Source organism: Scophthalmus maximus, chromosome 18 (genome assembly GCF_022379125.1).
Source record: "Scophthalmus maximus strain ysfricsl-2021 chromosome 18, ASM2237912v1, whole genome shotgun sequence".
Taxonomy (NCBI): Eukaryota; Metazoa; Chordata; class Actinopteri; order Pleuronectiformes; family Scophthalmidae; genus Scophthalmus; species Scophthalmus maximus.
In genome coordinates, this window is record NC_061532.1 from 18771572 (window position 1) to 18789455 (window position 17884).

At 42.7% G+C, this 17884-nt stretch overlaps 2 protein-coding genes across 10 annotated transcripts in view; both read right to left on the minus strand.

Annotated features, from left to right (window-relative positions):
* Positions 1-9472, minus strand: part of vash2 (vasohibin 2) — a 22983-nt gene extending 13511 nt beyond the window's left edge. For 2 of the 4 annotated variants that reach the window (XR_007030047.1, XM_035617333.2), the window contains exons 1-5: positions 8814-9472; positions 7064-7531; positions 1366-1454; positions 1073-1129; positions 311-385 (exon numbers count right to left, since the gene is read on the minus strand). Coding sequence is in view for 1 of the 4 variants with exons in the window: in XM_035617333.2 (XP_035473226.1) it covers positions 311-385; positions 1073-1129; positions 1366-1454; positions 7064-7387 (545 nt within the window). In the remaining 3 variants the exon portion in view is untranslated. Of the gene's footprint in view, positions 1-310; positions 386-1072; positions 1130-1365; positions 1455-1554; positions 1706-7063; positions 7532-7645; positions 8148-8813 lie in introns of those variants that run through there. The other 2 variants (XR_007030048.1, XR_007030049.1) reach the window with 2 other exon arrangements.
* An 867-nt stretch (positions 9473-10339) lies between these two features.
* On the minus strand, positions 10340-17285 carry LOC118289854. Of its 6 annotated transcripts, XR_007030050.1 has the most exons (9): positions 16804-17285; positions 16339-16665; positions 13050-13319; positions 12924-12959; positions 12667-12822; positions 12552-12580; positions 12283-12378; positions 11848-11910; positions 11624-11731 (listed from the first exon to the last, which is right to left on the minus strand). XR_007030050.1 is itself a non-coding variant. In XM_047328409.1 (8 exons), exons 1-8 carry the CDS (start codon positions 16862-16864, stop codon positions 11612-11614), a joined length of 999 nt encoding a protein of 332 aa, XP_047184365.1. In that variant the 5' UTR covers positions 16865-17263; the 3' UTR covers positions 10340-11611. The 6 variants fall into 6 exon arrangements, 5 of the variants coding, with proteins under 5 accessions (XP_047184365.1, XP_035472861.2, XP_035472863.2 ...); XM_047328409.1 differs by lacking the exons at positions 12283-12378; positions 12924-12959; positions 13050-13319 and adding exons at positions 15863-15898; positions 15989-16258 and having other exon boundaries at positions 10340-11731; positions 12667-12759; positions 16804-17263; XM_035616968.2 differs by lacking the exon at positions 12283-12378 and having other exon boundaries at positions 10340-11731; positions 16804-17262.
* Between the last annotated feature and the right edge of the window lie 599 nt (positions 17286-17884).

Consider the following 17884-nt stretch of genomic DNA (forward strand, 5'->3'; position numbering starts at 1 on the left):
CGATCAAATTCTGTTCATCAAGGTTTTCTAAAAAAAATCTAAAACTGCTTTATTATAATTCAAGCTCCGCCGGATGATACTAAGCTTGTGAGTGAGTATGTGTGTGTGTGTGGTGTTGGTGGGGGGGGGGGGGGGTCTAAACTCTGAAGTGGGCTTGTTGCCAGGCAACGAGGGTTCAGGAAGAGAGCTGGAGAGGATGGCAGTGGTGGGGGGGCATTAGGATATCAGAGCAACGTGTCTCATCGATTTCACACAGAGATAATAAAAATAACCTTTTGGCCCAGTGTGTGCGTGTGTGTGCAAAGGATACATTCCCAAGATGACGGCTTCCAGGCATTTGATTGGCAGAGACTCCCTGATCATCTCTCTTGCCGTCTCCATTAACCTGCAGGAGGCGGGAGGAAGAGGAGGAGAGAGGAAGAGTGAATGTGGGAGGAAGACGAGGTGAAGGAGAGGTCGTGAAATAAGGGTATAATTGTTATGCTGCCACTTTAATTTGAAAATTCATGGACAAAAACTACAGCTCTAATCAGGATTCAAACAAAAAAACACATTAACTCCAGTGACATCTTCTGTGTGATTTGGAAAATATCAAGTCAATGCATCCACATTAGAACACGACTACTAACGATTATTTTCATCATCGATTAATCTGTCGATTATTTTCTCAACTAATTGATCGGTTGTTTGGTCCATAAAATGTCATAAAACTGTTTTGTTTCGTCCACACGTCAAAGATATTCAGTTAAGTGTCACAGAGGAGCAAAGAAAACAAGTAAATATTCACATGTAAGAAGCTGAAACCAGATGATTTTGACTTTTTTTACTAGTACTAGTACAACTACTTGAACCGATTAATCGATTATCAAAATAGTTGGCGATTAATTTAGTAGTCAGTTACTAATCGATGAACTGTTGCAGCTCTATATAAGACTATTCTTTCAAATGTAAATTCAAACAAAATATCTAAGTGTGAAGAAGTGAATGCCTCCGACTGTGGTTAATCGGATTATAATTATATCAGACCATAGTCTTCGTTGCTTGGTCCGTCACAAAGCTGCGGTCCACTCACCCGCACAGTGGACGGCTCTTCTTGATTTCGAAGAACTGGGTTCCCGTGTGGTTGTATCTGACAGAAATGTCAAGGATGATAGAACATGTGGAACAACAGTTAACGGCGTTGTTGCTCCATTCGGAGCGACTGCAGCTCAGGAGGTAGAAACGGTCGTCGACCAGTCGGATGGTCGATGGTTCGATTCGTCCTTTGGGGGGAAAGACACGGAGCCATAAATAGCCAGTCTCGTGAGTCGTATGCTCTCTCATCGTGTGTTGTCATGGCTACATTTGCGTTAAAAAAAAGGATACTGCAGAGCCTTCATGTAGTTCTGGACGGCCACCAGCCAGTCGGGCACCGACATGGACGGTCTGAAGGTCGGGACGGACGGAACGGGATGCTGGAGGAAGAAAAAAAGAAAAGAAAAGAAAAGAAAAGAGACACACATTAGTTCAAACATGTGGTGAAGCCCAGAACCGTCTCCATGTTCCGCGACTCACTGACTGACTGATGCTCCAACGCTGCTGGTCAATTCGTCACACTGCTGCTCGCACATTAAAGAGCATTCATTTCAAAAGCCGCAGGTTCTGAATACACGGAGCCGAGAGTGAGGGATGTACGAGTCATTCCCGTGGCCGCGCAGGAAGGGTGAAGCATGGCCCTGTCATTTCCTGTGGGGGTTTATCTAGACGGAAGTCAACAAGACAACATGGAGAACAAGCCCTGAGACGTGCTCTATTAAGATGCACTCATTTAAATACGGCAGATGTAAAATGTGGTAGAAAACCTCTTTTGTCTTTTTTTGCAGCCTCACACGCATATTCATGTACGGAACTCGCAATGAGAACCTCGTGTGGGATTTGATCTGCCGTACTTCAGCGTTCCAGACTTTTTGTACTAAGTCAATTTAAGCTGGTACAGTATTCACCATTAATTTAAAAGAGACATAATCTGCTTTTTTGTTTGTTTTTCCCTTTTCCTCTCCTCAGGTGTGTAATATGCAAAAGTTCCGCAAAGTTAAAAAAAACCAAAGTCTGCGGCAAAGGAAGAAAGCTCTGCTCCTGGAAACCTTTCCTCAGATGTCAGGGCAATACTTCCGTAACATCGTGACATCACCATTTTTTACGGATATCCATATGGAATGTGTAGTGGCTCGTCTGGACACGCCCCCCAACGAAGCCAGGTAAAGCGAGAGCGAGGGGAACTTCCTACATGTATTGGAAGCAGTTGACCAATCACAACAGAGTGGCGCCAGCTGGCCAATCAGAGCAGACTGAGGCTTCATCGGGAGGGAGGGGCCTCAAAGGGACGGGAGCTCAAACCAAGTGTTTCAGGTCAGAGGTTGTGAAAGAGGAGCTGTGTTGTGTTTACTGAACATTAGAGAATTCAAGCAATAACCCAAATTAACATTATGAACCTGAATATGAGCAGAATGTGTCATTTAATGCAAACAGTGCGTCATTCGTCAAGCAAGAAAAAAGGTTCACTCAGCTGCTGCTCATCCTTCTACTCATCAAGTCTACAGTACAGTCCCCCCCCCCCCCCCCCCCCCCCAAAAAACTAAATCTGCCACGACAGCCAAGACCAGTAAATAGCAGATTTTCTTTGCCATATAATCTCTGATGTAGTGAAATCCTCACTGAGGCTTTAATACGCTGGCGCGCACACACACACACACACACACACACACACACACACACACACACACACACACACACACACACACACACACACACACACACACACACACACACACACACACACACACACACACACACACACACACACACACACACACACACACACACACACACACACACACACACACAAGCATAAGACGAAATGAAACTGGAATATTGCGTTCACCCAAAAATGCAGCATCGCTGACAGCTGATATGCCGCCGCCCCTTCCTCCCTTCATTGTCCCAGTTTAGAGTGGTAATTAATCCCTCTCCACCTCCCTTCCTTCCTGGTTTCACCCCTCCACTCTCCATCCTCTGACACCTCTACTTTCCCCACACAGTCGTCTCAAACCTCCCTATTTGTTTTTTCTCATTCCTTTTCTCTTCTCACTCTCTTCGTCACACACACACACACACACCCGTCTTTTGTCTCCGTCCTTTCTGCTGGAACAGAAGCCAGAGACGGGGGAAACGTAAATATAAAGCAGAAGGAGAGAGGAAGAGAGAGAGAGAGAGAGAGAGAGAGAGAGAGAGAGAAGAAAAGAAGGATATATCTCATAGACGGTTATGACCTTCCCCGGCTTTTTGAATTTTGAATTGTTCAGAGGGGAAGTGGGGGGGATGGGGAGCAGAAAGCGGTTTTGAAAACAATCAGTCACAAGAGCGAGCGGAGCTCCAACGACGTCCATATGAGGCCAACGGAGAACATGAGATGAAAGAAGTTAATTTTAAGTAAATTACAGTTAATTACGGTTCACTTGGCAGACGTAGATCAGCAGAAGGGGATTTAACTCCCCACAGTCTTCTAGATAAAAAAGGTGATTGTCTCATGGGCCACGTGTCTTTTTGCGTCATTATGGGAACAGGTGTGAGGGGCAACAGACAGCCGTGCCCTCAATTACCCCTTAAAGCCCCTTTTGCTCTGTGTGCATTGGAAATAGAAACGGTCATCAGGCCGAGAGCGAGACGGATCATGTTTCCTGCAGTCGGGATAAAACTTCAGAGCGGGACGTCCCGAGGAATGCCTGTCATTCTCTTAGTGTGTGTGTGTGTGTGTGTACACCTGTACTTATATCCTCATTTTGGGAAAGGGAGGACATTTTGGGAAAGGGAGGACATTTTGGGAAAGGGAGGACATTATGGCCGCTTATCTCTTTTTCAAAAGGCTGTTTGAGGGTGAAGACTTGGTTTTGGGGTTAGAATTGGCTTTAGGTTTGGGTGTGTGTTAAGAGAGAAAGTGTAAAGAGAGACAGTATATACAAGATACAAGATATAAAAGGACTTATACTACTTCATTACTACTAAGCCGTGGCTTGTAACTGCAGTAGGATTACAGTAATCACACTGAGAGGAAAAAAAACACCTTCTTGAAGATTATTGCAGTAGTCTGTAATTCTTTGCCTCAGAGCACATCTGTCTAAAATAATCCCTGTTGGCAAACGCCCATTCGCGTCATCAACCGATCCCAAACAGCACATTATGCATCCTGAATGATCCAAAATGGCACCAACTACTGCGGACAAAGACACTTGAGCAGTTCTGGGCTCAATCCTGGACGCTGACATAGATGACACATGGAGAGATAATCCATAGAATGACACAATATCAAGCAGCGGTGGCATTGCTTCCTGCTGTGTGTCGCTGAGCTGGTTGCAAATGCTAAAAACGCTTAGTTTCAGTGCAATCGCTTCACGGCCCTCCAAAATAAAATGAACGGAAACATGTTCATTTTCTTAGGACAATCGGTTATGGGAATTCAAAATGACTGTTTAATGTTTTTTCTTCAAATTAAAACAATCAACTAGTGGAAGGTTAAATCCTCAGATTATGATCACATTACAGTGATAGTAAAAAAAAGAAAAAGAAAGGCATTGGTTTAAAACTCCTTTCCTCTTTCAATCATCTATTTTTCTGATTATACAAAATCCATATGTTAAATTAAAAGATTAATTTTCCCATTTTTTTTTCTTCTCATAGATCTTTGGTAGAGAGCTTTGCTCAGACGAGTTCCAGCCAGGTTTGTTTCCCCGTGAAAAGTCCTCTGGGTCGTCCAGGTGGTAGGAGATTATCCACAACCCAGATTTTATTAGAGGGATTATTTGGTCCCTGTTCCAAGTCTTCTATTCCGTTAATGAGGGCACAGGGAGCGGCGACGTGGACTCAGTAACACAGACCTATACCACGTACTGCGTTTTGAAAGCAACCCATATGAATCCCGCGTACTTCGTCATATTTCGTCAGGGGGCTGCCTGACCACATGATGCGAAGCTCTTCTAACCATTGGTCTGGTTTGTTTGTGGTCTCCGATTTATTGACTTTTTAAATTAAACACTGTACACAGCGGCTGTAATAAATGTCACATTCACAAACTTAAAGCAGCAGCCAACAGGCCTATTCCTTGACAGAAAACTAGTATTCACTATTAATAACGCAAGCAGGACCCCGGCAAAGCATTTCAACAAGTAAAAACAATAATTTTAATATGATTATTTCCCTTAAAAAGTCAAATCATTTAAATAAATTTAATTTAAAATTAAAAATGTAAGAAAATAAATTTGACACATGCATCAGTACGACAAGTACAAAAAACTTGACTGTTATGCGCACATTTTCTGAGTAAAGAGTCTGCAGTTTTTCTTTCATATTTTCTATTTCACTAGTATTGGCTGATACTAATTTCACACAGCGACTGTTTTCCCTCCCTGAAGACGCTTCCAAGTGGGTCCACGGTTACAGTTGGCCCTGATTTCACAGCGATACCCGTGAAACCACCGCGACGTGGAGCCAAAGCTTTCTACAAAACCAGACAGAAGGTTTCCGAACGCGCGGTTCTACGTCGGCGTGTGTTTGTGTTTGTGTTTGCACGTCGTCCTTCTGTCAAGAGCTCGACGCTGCCAACAACCAAACCAGGTCACTAATGACCACATGGCCAATTTAGCAGAGCTAAACAAGAACCAGATTCCCTCCTCCTCCTCCTCGGCCTGGAACACAACGAGCATTCACTCGAATCGCTGATGAGAAAAACTATGAGGGGAATCTGGCCTGAAGGGCAGCACAAAGAATGCTGCTCATGAAAGAAGCAGATGACCAGAGGAAAGACACTACTACTATTAAAAATTGAGGCCATTAGTGCTACGACTACAACTGTTTAAACCTGGATTTCTGATAACTGAAATTGTTACGTTTTGTTATGCTGAATTTAAGTTGTTGACTTGAGTTTCGGGAGTCCAATTTGAATTCTGATTGTGATTGGGGATCTGACTTGTTGGGATTTTCCCTACGAATTAATCTGTCATTTTCTTTTTCTATTAATTCAGAGCCCGACCGATATGGATTTTTTTGGTGCCAATGCCAATATCGGTATAAGGGAGGACAAGGTTTCAGATACCGATACATTGTCCGATATATTTGTATATATACACATGTATGTATTAGGGCTGAAACTAACAATTATTTTCATCATCGAATAAAATGTCCATCGATTTTATCGATTAATCGATTAGTCGTTTGCTTCATAACATGTCATAAATTGTGAAAACCTAAGATCGTGTTCCCCAAAACCTCAAGATGATATTTTGTTTTGTCCACATGTCAAAGATATCCAGTTCACTGTCACAGAGGAGCAAAGAAACCAGATACTCTTCACATTTAAGAAGCTGAAATCAGAGAATTTTGACCTTTTTTGAACCGAAACTACTTGAACCGATTTTTCGGTAATCAAAATAGTTGGCCATTCATTTAGTAGTCGATTACTAATCGATTAACTGTTGCAGTGCTAATACATAAATTAATCTGTCAATGTTTCCTTAGATTTCATTATCAAACCTTTATGACAATGAAATGCAATTGAGGCTTGACATTCTAGTTTTAACCATAAACTTTATGGTTAAATAAATGAATAGATACAAAGAACTATATAGAGCTTGAATTAAGTTATTACGTTGCGTAATATATAATCATAAATGTGTTTCTATTTCCTGCATTGATTATTCTGTACAATTAAAAAAATCTCATATCGGTAAACATAAGCGCTGATACCGATGTGTCTCTATGGAGCTCTACTATTAATTATTACTCTGCAAAGTAACAAAGAGAGAAAATACTTAATTTCTCTTCATATGTCTGGTTTATTCCTATAAACGGTCCAAAACCTTTCAAAAAATCATTTTTAAATTGATTTCAAAAAGCAGAGAAAACCTTGGTAGAAGCGTTTGCAGTGGGAAAGTATCGTTTACAATTACAATACTTCCCCGTGAAGTGTTGTTTGTCTATAGAGATTTACGCTTTTGTTTCGGAACAATAAAACCGCTCACTATTGCGATCTTACCCTGGGGAGGAAGGCAGCGTTTCGTATCCTGTCCACCATCTCCTGGCCCTCTGGGTGCACGGCGGCCACGTGGGCCCACATCCTCTCCCAGGTGACGCCTTCGATGGGGAAGCCCGTCCGGTTGACGTAGAACAGGACCCCTCCGTCCTTCTCCTCCTCCTCACCGGGGGAGCGGGGGGAACAGTTGTTCGGGGGGGAGGCGGAGGAGTCCTCCTGGGTGCTGCAGCGCAGGAGGCAGTGCGAGCTGGTGCTCTTGGAGCGGCCGTGCCGGCTCAGCTTGGCCGGGGAGGTGCCGGCCCGGCTCGGGGAATTGGGTCCGGTCATTGCTCCCGAGGGGGGGAGGCACGAAGAGGAGGAGGAGGAGGAGGAGGAGGAAACGTCAGGGCAGGGAATCCTCCTCCAGCTACGAGAGCTTCTCCTCGTTTGTCAGTGTTGGACCGTACATTGTTGTAATCTTCAAGGGCAAACCTGGCGGGAGAAAAAAAACAAAAGTTTCCTCAAACCAGGACTGCAGTAGTGTAAGAAGTAATTCTCTTCACGTAATTACATTATTTCTGCAAACAATCTCTCCATGAAAGGTACCATTGTGCTTCTATAAAGCTACTACTTCTTGACGAGTTCCTGCCGTTCCTATTTTGGGAAGAGGAATGATATAGCGACAGTACAGTGTGACTACAGAACCATACAGGGAGGCAAACTCCACCCAGTGTGGCAACAGTCGACCCAGTCAACAATTAATGTACGAAAAAACAAAAACATAAACATGACAGGAAACACAGAGAGAACATGTTACAGTAACTATATTGGATGAAAGGCAAAAATCCTGTTAAATGTGTATATATATTAGAGCCCGACCGATATATCGGTTCAACGATATTATCCTTTCATAGACATGTCGGTATCGGAGGATATTTTTAGAGCCCGACCGATGTTATCGGCCAACAGATATGAGCCTTTAAACGGGCATTTATGTTTTTACATTTTGGGTCAAATAAAATGACTACTGTAAAAGGTTTACGGTTAAACTTGAAAAAATATCAAGACTCATTACATTTCTTTGTCATAAAGGTTTGACAACGACATCTGAGGAATCATTGACAGATTAAATTTTTTTTAAATATATATATCGGCCAATGCATCGGTATCAGGAATCTTGTACTCCTTAATATCGATATCGACATCGGCCCTAAAAAAATTAATATCGGTCGGGCTCTCGTGTATATATATATATATATTTATGAGGACATTTCGCATTGGCTAATGTCATACAGGGAAAAGAAATAAGAAAAATAAAAGTAGTGACGGTGGCAGTGAACAAATAAAGCAAAGTATATGTTTAAAATTTAAATCAAAATAAAATTTGAACTTAAAGAGGTATAAATGTTTTGTGTTGTGCCTCAGAGTTACAGTGTGTGTGTGTGTGTGAGTGTGTGTGTGTGTGTGTGTGTGTGTACGTGTGTGTGTGTCATAATCAAAAGTCTTTGATGAGTGTGTGTGTGTGTGTGTGTGTGTGTGCGATTCTATGACATTATAAGGACAACATTTTTTTTTAAAAATTAATAAATACATGTTGCAGTCCTCAAAAACTCACAGGTGAGTTAGTCACCACACACACACACACACACGCACACACACACACACACGCACACACACACACACACACACACACACACACACACACACACACACACGAAAATAAAAAATCATTTGGACGCGCGGTTTATCGCCGGTCCGCCGGTGTTGTACTAACCGTCCTCTCCGCGGGGGGAAGCTCCGGTGTGACACGGAGGAGCCGCCGGTGTCCGACACGGAGCCGCGGGCTCTTGTTTCTGTCCGGAGCCTTTGTAACTTCACACCCCTCCTCCCTCCGGTTCCTCGTATGCTGTCAAGCTCGCGACAAGGTAACGGCCGGAAATCCCAGGCAGACTCCACTTCAAAATAAAAGCAGCAGCACCGCTTTCTTTTATTTATTGTTTCTATCCCGCACCTCAAGTCTTGCGTTTATTTAATAAAAGTGCGCAGCTCGTAAACCGCATCGCTCCTTTCGCTGGTGCTGGTTACGCGCGTGCGCGTGAGAGCATGTTCCCAGGAAGTTTTTAAGGAAAACGAATCCTGTTCCAGTGGGAGGCTTTTATTTTTTTCTTTTGAACCCGGAAGTCCTGCTGGGTTGGTGTGGGGTTTTTTTTTGGTTGCTAGCTAGAATACTGCGGGGGCCGTCGCCTCCCTCCCGCCGCCGCGCTGCACTCCTCCTCCCCGCCAGCAGCGCCTCGCTGTCGGCTACCTCCTCAGAATAAAAGGCGTCTTCGGTTCCCTCACATGATTAAATCACCGGGGATATATAAAAAAAAAAGAACGGTGCTGCCAGTTACCGACTGCTCTGACTCGTCGTTGCCGCTTGTGTGTGTATCCCCCCGGTACAGCGGCTTCCCATTGGTCCGGTCCACAAAGAGGGGGCGGGCCGGAGGGCGGGCGCTACCTTATTTGGAAGCGACGGCGCTCTCTGATTGGTTGACTTCGGCGGACGAAGGCGTCAACAACAAGTGATATATCTGCAACAAATGGGATTTTTTTTCTCCCCTCTGCCGCAACTGTTGATTTTAGTCTCAATTTAGAAAAAACAATGGATTTTAATAGTTTAGGGGGGGCCACGGCCTCCCCAATTAAATCACTGGCCACCCCAATCCCGGCAAATTTGCACCTTCATGTTACCATGTTCCTCTGCACACTACTGGAAACTGATTGTACTACTGCACTATTTACACTATTAATATTCATGTAAATTCTTTATATTTATTATTCTTATTCTCTATATTTTTGCAATTGGTATACTTTGACATTTGTTTGTGTATATATAGTATATATTTTTAAAGTGTGCTGTGTGAAACGTGCTGCTGTTACACTGGAATTTCCCAGCTTGGTATAAATAAAGTAACTATTTATCTATCTAGCTATCTATCTATTATACATAATATGCTACATGTTGGTAAAATGCTTCTATCTGATATTTTACATTGGGTACTATTTATTTTAATAGTTAAATAGTATAGTTAAGTACAATAATGAATAAGAACAAACAGGTGCATTATTGTATTCGATATATACAAGAGCAGCTGATCTGATCTGATCTGATCTGATATTTCATACTTTACACTAGGTAAAAATGCATTTAACATTAAGTAATATTCATTTAAATCGATAAAGTATGTATATTTCTTTCAATAGTTAAATAGTATAGTTAGGTCTAAGTGTCACAGGTTTGAATGAGCAGGACGCAAATGAAGGTAAAGGGCTGAAAAGTAGTATTTAATAACTAAGGTAACAAAAAACAGAGTTACAGTCTTTAAAGAAAAAATTAACAAAATCAAACTCAAATCCAAAACTCCAAAATATACCCTGAGATTTTCAGTCGCCCCATCTGGCCACCCCTGTGAAAAATGTCTGTATTAACAGAGGATGCGAGGAACGAAAATCAACAACAGAAGCAACATCCTATAAAAACAGTATAAATCAAGAAGAGATTTTCCTTCTTTTTTTAAAAAACTTGAAAAAACACACGTCAGTACAAAATAATGTGATTAACAGTTCACGAAGCAAAAATGCAGGGTTGGGTAGTAACGGATTAGATGTAATCTGGATTACATAGTCAGATATTAAAAAAATAAGTAACTATATTCAGATCACATAACATTTGAGAAAAAAAGTGTAATTAGATTATAGTTACATTGTCAAGGTCTCAATGACTACTTGATTACATTTTGATGATGTCTTTAAAATAAGGCAATTTTAAAATCACATTTAAATGATATACATATATACATAACTGTGTACATTACTCCACAGTATACACTCTCAGATTGCCAGTTTTGCTAATGTTTTTTTTCTATGATTTATAGATAACACATTTACAGATAGATATGTGATTTATAGAGAATGATTTTTTGACAATGTTTTTAATGTTTAAACAGTTTTAAAGATTCACTTTGTGGAAGTCCAAATTTTGTGGTTGCGTTAATTTTCTTTTTGTTTTTGGGTACAATGTGCAATATTTTTTGATGTTTGGTTTTTAAGTAATCCAAAAGTATTCAGATTAGATAACATTATTTTTGTACTCCAACGGATACCGTCGCTGATTACAAAAATTGCCATGTAATTTTGAATCTGTAATTTCAAAGGATTCTGACACAACCCTGGCAAACAATGTACAGTTTATATCGAAATAAAACATATGATTGTTTAGTTTTTTTGCGATTCATTTTGAACTCGCAGTAGAAAATTAACTTGCAGCTCCCCCTGCTGGCACTCTGGACACATAACATTGTTTTGCATTAAAAAAAAAAGCAACCGCAAGCTGCCTTAGCTGAGGATAAAGAATTAAAATTACTCCAGGACTATAAACTAAACCGGAGCACAAAAACTCCGATAGGGGGAAATCAATAAAACAGCCGACCTCCGGTTAAATCCGGTCCCCAGTTTTCAGAAAGCTTTAAAGAAAGAACTGTGGGACGACAGCATGGATATCAAATTGATATCACATTCTACTGCGGTCTGTTATCTGTTTAGTTTGTTGACGGTGGTGTAGAGGCTGTTGGGGTCGGGGGCGGCGGCTCCGGCAGACGGGGAGGGAGCCCCCACAGTGCTGTAGGTCACCTGGTCCTCACCACCCCAGATCTGTAGAGAACACAAAGTGGCATTCATTCAAAAAAAGAGAAAAACATCACAGCACATGAGCACACGTGTTCAAAAACCATCCTCAAACTTTCCCCCCTCCGTTGTGACGGACTCACCCCGGCAGCGCTGTTGGTGGCGTGCAGGATGGAGGCGTAGCGAACATCATCTTCAGGATCGACCTGCGCAGAGACGACAGCGTGACAACTGCTCAGTCGCGAGGATTTGCTACGTGCTCGACTCTTTTTCTTTGTGTGTTTTCGGTTATTTATTCTTGAACTCTTTCACTTCATTGTACTGACTGAAGTCAGTGTGGGGCACCTGGGAGTCTGAGGCCGCGGCGCAGTTCGCTGGCGCCGCCCGCTTAAAAATCCGTCCTCGGAGTTGTTGTATCGGAGTTATTTTTTACAGTGTGCCTATTACTGGGGACGGTATCTCTCCCGATGATTTACTTTTGGAGACGATCCGTCAAAGGTCAACAGTTCCAGGGTTTTTCTCCACAAACAATAGAGAGACAATCTAAAGCTTGTATTCTTCAAATATGAAAAACATACCCCGTTGTGTGACGTCGCGCGATGAGAGACGTTGTGAAGACAAGTCAAGAAATTGACACCATGCATTGTTCAAAAATGCATGTTGACAGATGCAACCTGCAGGACAACGGACAACACCTGTAGCTTGTGTGGATCGGAGAAAGCTGATTTTTTTCATCGTGTGGCATGACAGCGTGTGGTGCAGTGATGCGTTCCAATTTTGCAACCGACGAGAGGAGACGTCAAAGGGGAAGTAAGAGTACAGTGGGTTACTCAGTTCCCTCACTCACCCCGTTTTCAAGCGTCTGTGTTTCGTTTCCTGAGGGGACAAAAGGTTTGCAGTGTTTTTAGAGTGCACTGTGAGGAAAGAGAAGCCGGTTCGTCAATGAATGTCAACGTTCCCACCTTTACTCCACTTCCATCTGACTACAGCCACAACTGTGATCACGAGCGCTGCCAAGACCACGGCCAGGGCGATGCACCACCTCCGCCACCAATCTAGTATCAGAGTGACAAACTGGTTGGGTTTTTTTGCTGCAGTTTCCTGTTCTGTCCAACCTCCTGTAGCCAAAAGAGACTTTCACATGCTTTGAACAGGTTTTCTTTTAAATCAGGCGACAGGCAGCTGTACGAAGAGATGATTTACACCAACTATTCAGTACCTTCTGACTCTGTTGTCGTCTCGTTGTCTCCAAGTGCTGCTCAAGAAAAAGAGAAATCCATAAAATAAACAGATGCGATTTTGTCCGGCTCGGGAACAGCTCATCATATTCTCTTGGGTTTCTCACCTGATGACCGAGGCCTGAAGGGAAACCGTTTCTCAGTGAAACCATACGTCACTTGACATGTCAGTGGCTCGTAGTTTTCTGACTTGTAAATGAAATGAGAGCTTTTAAAGCTCACGGTGGCTGAGCAGCCAGAATGTGACGTCTTCAGGTCGCCGTTGTCTTCATCCACGTCTCCGCCCTTTAAGAGCCACTTCACTGTGCATCTGCTCTCTCCATACGCCCACACTGAGCAGGTGAGTGTCACTCCATCAGTGCTCCTCTGTTCGGTCACTGGTGAAGAAATGTAACATTCATTTTATCGCTGTCATCACGATGTCCGTAGATTGTTCTAAAAAGACAAGTTGACTCACTGTTGACGACAGACAAATAAACTACAGCATCTTCATCCTGTCTGCAGCAGTATTGACCAGCATCCTGAGCTGTGACCTCCTTTACAACCAGAGAACAGTTTGCTGTAACACGCATCCTCTCTGGTCTGGATTTGGAACTCGCAGATGTCTGGAGCAGGCCAGATCTGACCAGCTCTACTGCACTGGTCTGATGCGATTTAGCGAAGAGCCAGTTTGTTTTCTCACAGTTATCCCGATCCTCAAGTCCACAAGGCAAAGTCGCTCTAGTTCCAGCTCTGACAACGACGAACTGATCTTTTTGTTCTGTTATCGCTGTGAAGGAAAGAAGAGAGGGACAGGAACAAATGAAAAAACTAAGAACAGTAAGACTTAAAAGCAAGCGCCACAAAGCAATCTAGTATTTCTAGTATTGTTCATTCTGTATGACTTCTCTACTGTACGTGTCCTTACCTGTAAACCGAAGCACCAGTATCACACACAAATACACTTTAATCCACTTGAATTCAACCATTGTTCCTCGGCGGCTTCTCTTTTCTTGTCTTTGCTGCTCTCTTTCTCAGCAGAATGTGCAATGTGGCGTTTCCTTCCTGTGACTGACGCGTGTCTGTTCCCCCACATTGACATATTGTCCGCTTATGTCATTTGCTATTTTTATGTTGACGCGTTGTCGAGCAGCTCGGCGTCGACTCTTCTACTTATTCAGTCCTGAACAGACACGTGAGTGTTGAAGCGATTGCTTGGGAAACATTTACATGTGATGCACAAGCTGGTACTGATTCAACTCCTTCCTCCAAATCAAGCTCTGGGCCCCATTTGGCCCCCGTCTTCCTCCCAGACTCAGGGTTTGGCTTCTTTTAACCAATAAGGGCCTGCATGGACTTGCGGCCCCCCGTATTTAACTGAGCTTATTACACCATATAGCACTTGCGCGCCCTCTTCGCTTTTCCTACCGTGCACCTCGTCTCTGGAATAGCCTCCCACCACATGTCAGAGAAGCTCACTCGGTAGAACATTTTGAATCTAGATTCACAACCCACTTCTACTCATTACAATAGTTTTTAATAGTTTTACCTTGTTGTTTTCATCTATGTTTGTTTTCTATAATAACTTTTAATGTTGTTGAATTGTCCCATTGCTGTGTGTTGCGTCATGTGTTCCTTTAATCGTAAAGTGCATTGAGACCATGTCAAATGGTGATTTTACACTTTAGATACATTTTGATTGATTGATTGAACAAAATCACCATAAAACTCAACAATCATCATCTGATCATTAATGAGCACATGACGGGGGTTTTTTGGGAAATCATCGATCACTGGTCCTGATAAACTGCCTGACGGCGACTTTACAAAGAAAAAATGAATCATAAACATTAAATACTCATATGAATGTGCGGTTTCTTCTTTGCACTAGTTCACCTACAGCACCCCCTTCTGGACAGAAAGGGATTTACAACTTAACTTAACTGAAAATGATCATGAAAATAAAATGTAAAAGTGCAACATTAGAAAACAGCAGCCAGATACAGCAGTGCTTCAAGTTTTTTTTATTTCCCTTTATGTATCAATATCTATAAAAATGACTAGTAAAAGCATAAACGTTATATATAAAAGACATCAGTTAATACAGTGTGACAGAGAAGGCAAATAAAAACTGACTTGGTTTTCTTATTTTTCATCAGATTTAAAAACCAATGTAATGATATGACACGTAACTATATTGTGTCCTGTTTTTTTGGGGGGGTTCGCTGACGGAAGCCTAGAGGCTGCTGGGATGTGAGGAGGCTCCAGCCGAGGAAGAGGAATCTCTCACTGCGCTGTAGGTCACTGCATCACCTTCATCATCGTCATCATCCTAAACCTGAGAAATAAAACAACAAAGTAAAAATAAAAAAGACAGCACGGGTCAATTTCAAGATTTGGGCCTCGTGTTCCTCTTCTGTGGTCCCATTCCCACACATTCAGCAGTTAACACCCAAACTGTGAGTGCTGCCCAGTCAGAATGAATCTTTGGCAGAGTTGAGTTATTGAACTGAATTATTTTTGTAATGATATATCTCGAACCCATGTATACACGGAGGGAACATGCAACCTCTGCACAGAAAGGCCCTGGTTGGTTGGAACCGGGACGCGAACAACATGAATATGTTACTTTGCAACGTAGTAACATATTTGCAACCTTTTCTTTCATCTGTGAATGTTCCCATCTTTACTTCTCTTCCACCTGAGTACAGCCTCCACAGTTATTACGACTGCTGCTAAGCCCACAGCCAGAACGATGCGCATCCACCACCACCACCACCACCAATCTAGCAACAGAGTGAAAAGATATTTAGCTGTAGTTTCCTGTTCTGTCCAACCTCCTGTAGCCAAAAGAGACTTTCACATGCTTTGAACAGGTTTTCTTTTAAGTCAGGCGACAGGCAGCTGTACGAAGAGATGATTTACACCAACTATTCAGTACCTTCTGACTCTGTTGTCGTCTCGTTGTCTCCAAGTGCTGCTCAAGAAAAAGAGAAATCCATAAAATAAACAGATGTGATTTTGTCCGGCTCGGGAACAGCTCATCATATTCTCTTGGGTTTCTCACCTGATGACCGAGGCCTGAAGAGAAACCGTTTCTCAGTGAAACCTTCCGTCACTTGACATGTCAGTGGCTCGTAGTTTTCTGACTTGTTAATGAAATGAGAGCTTTTAAAGCTCACGGTGGCTGAGCAGCCAGACTGTGACGTCTTCAGGTCGCCGTTGTCTTCATCCACGTCTCCGCCCTTTAAGAGCCACTTCACTGTGCATCTGCTCTCTCCATACGCCCACACCGAGCAGGTGAGTGTCACTCCATCAGTGCTCCTCTGTTCGGTCACTGGTGAAGAAATGTAACATTCATTTTATCGCTGTCATCACGATGTCCGTAGATTGTTCTAAAAAGACACGTTGACTCACTGTTGACGACAGACAAATAAACCACAGCATCTTTCATTCTCCCATCTTCATCCTGTCTGCAGCAGTATTGACCAGCATCCTGAGCTGTGACCTCCTTTACAACCAGAGAACAGTTTGCTGTAACACGCATCCTCTCTGGTCTGGATTTGGAACTCGCAGACGTCTGGAGCAGGCCAGATCTGAACAGCTCTACTGCACTGGTCTGAGGCGATTTAGCGAAGAGCCAGTCTGTGTTCTCACAGTTATCCCGATCCTCAAGTCCACAAGGCAAAGTCGCTCTAGTTCCAGCTCTGACAACGACGAACTGATCTTTTTGTTCTGTTATCGCTGTGAAGGAAAGAAGAGAGGGACAGGAACAAATGAAAAAACTAAGAACAGTAAGACTTAAAAGCAAGCGCCACAAAGCAATCTAGTATTTCTAGTATTGTTCATTCTGTATGACTTCTCTACTGTACGTGTCCTTACCTGTAAACCGAAGCACCAGTGTCACACACAAATACACTTTAATCCACTTGAATTCAACCATTGTTCCTCGGCGGCTTCTCTTTTCTTGTCTTTGCTGCTTTCTTTCTCAGCAGAATGTGCAATGTGGCGTTTCCTTCCTGTGACTGACGCGTGTCTGTTCCCCCACAGTGACATATTGTTTGCTTATGTCATTTGCTACTTTTATGTTGACGCGTTGTCGAGCAGCTCGGCGTCGACTCTTCTGCTTATTCAGTCCTGAACAGACACGTGAGTGTTGAAGCGATTGCTTGGGAAACATTTACATGTGATGCACAAGCTGGTACTGATTCAACTCCTTCCTCCAAATCAAGCTCTGGGCCCCATTTGGCCCCCGTCTTCCTCCCAGACTCAGGGTTTGGCTTCTTTTAACCAATAAGGGCCTGCATGGACTTGCGGCCCCCCGTATTTAACTGAGCTTATTACACCATATATCACCTGCGCGCCCTCTTCGCTTTTCCTACCGTGCACCTCGTCTCTGGAATAGCCTCCCACCACATGTCAGAGAAGCTCACTCGGTAGAACATTTTGAATCTAGATTCACAACCCACTTCTACTCATTACAATAGTTTTTAATAGTTTTAACTTGTTGTTTTCATCTATGTTTGTTTTCTATAATAACTTTTAATGTTGTTGAATTGTCCCATTGCTGTGTGTTGCGTCATGTGTTCCTTTAATCATAAAGTGCATTGAGACCATGTCAAATGGTGATATTACACTTTAGATACATTTTGATTGATTGATTGAACAAAATCACCATAAAACTCAACAATCATCATCTGATCATTAATGAGCACATGACAGGGTTTTTTTTAGGAAATCATCGATCACTGGTCCTGATTAACTGCCTGACGGCGACTTTACAAAGAAAAAATGAATCATAAACATTAAATACTCATATGAATGTGCGGTTTCTTCTTTGCACTAGTTCACCTACAGCACCCCCTTCTGGACAGAAAGGGATTTACAACTTAACTTAACTGCAAATGATCATGAAAATAAAATGTAAAAGTGCAACATTAGAAAACAGCAGCCAGATACAGCA

Bases quoted from the DNA above. Each gene is read 5' to 3' on its own strand.
- LOC118289854 (XM_035616968.2), bottom strand. From the start codon at position 16,864: ATGGTTGAATTCAAGTGGATTAAAGTGTATTTGTGTGTGACACTGGTG. The intron at 13,320-16,338 runs GTGAGTCAACGT...TTTCTTCACCAG, and splicing joins TTATTTGTCTGTCGTCAACA to TGACCGAACAGAGGAGCACT. The intron at 12,823-12,923 runs GTACTGAATAGT...TTTTGGCTACAG, and splicing joins GACGACAACAGAGTCAGAAG to GAGGTTGGACAGAACAGGAA.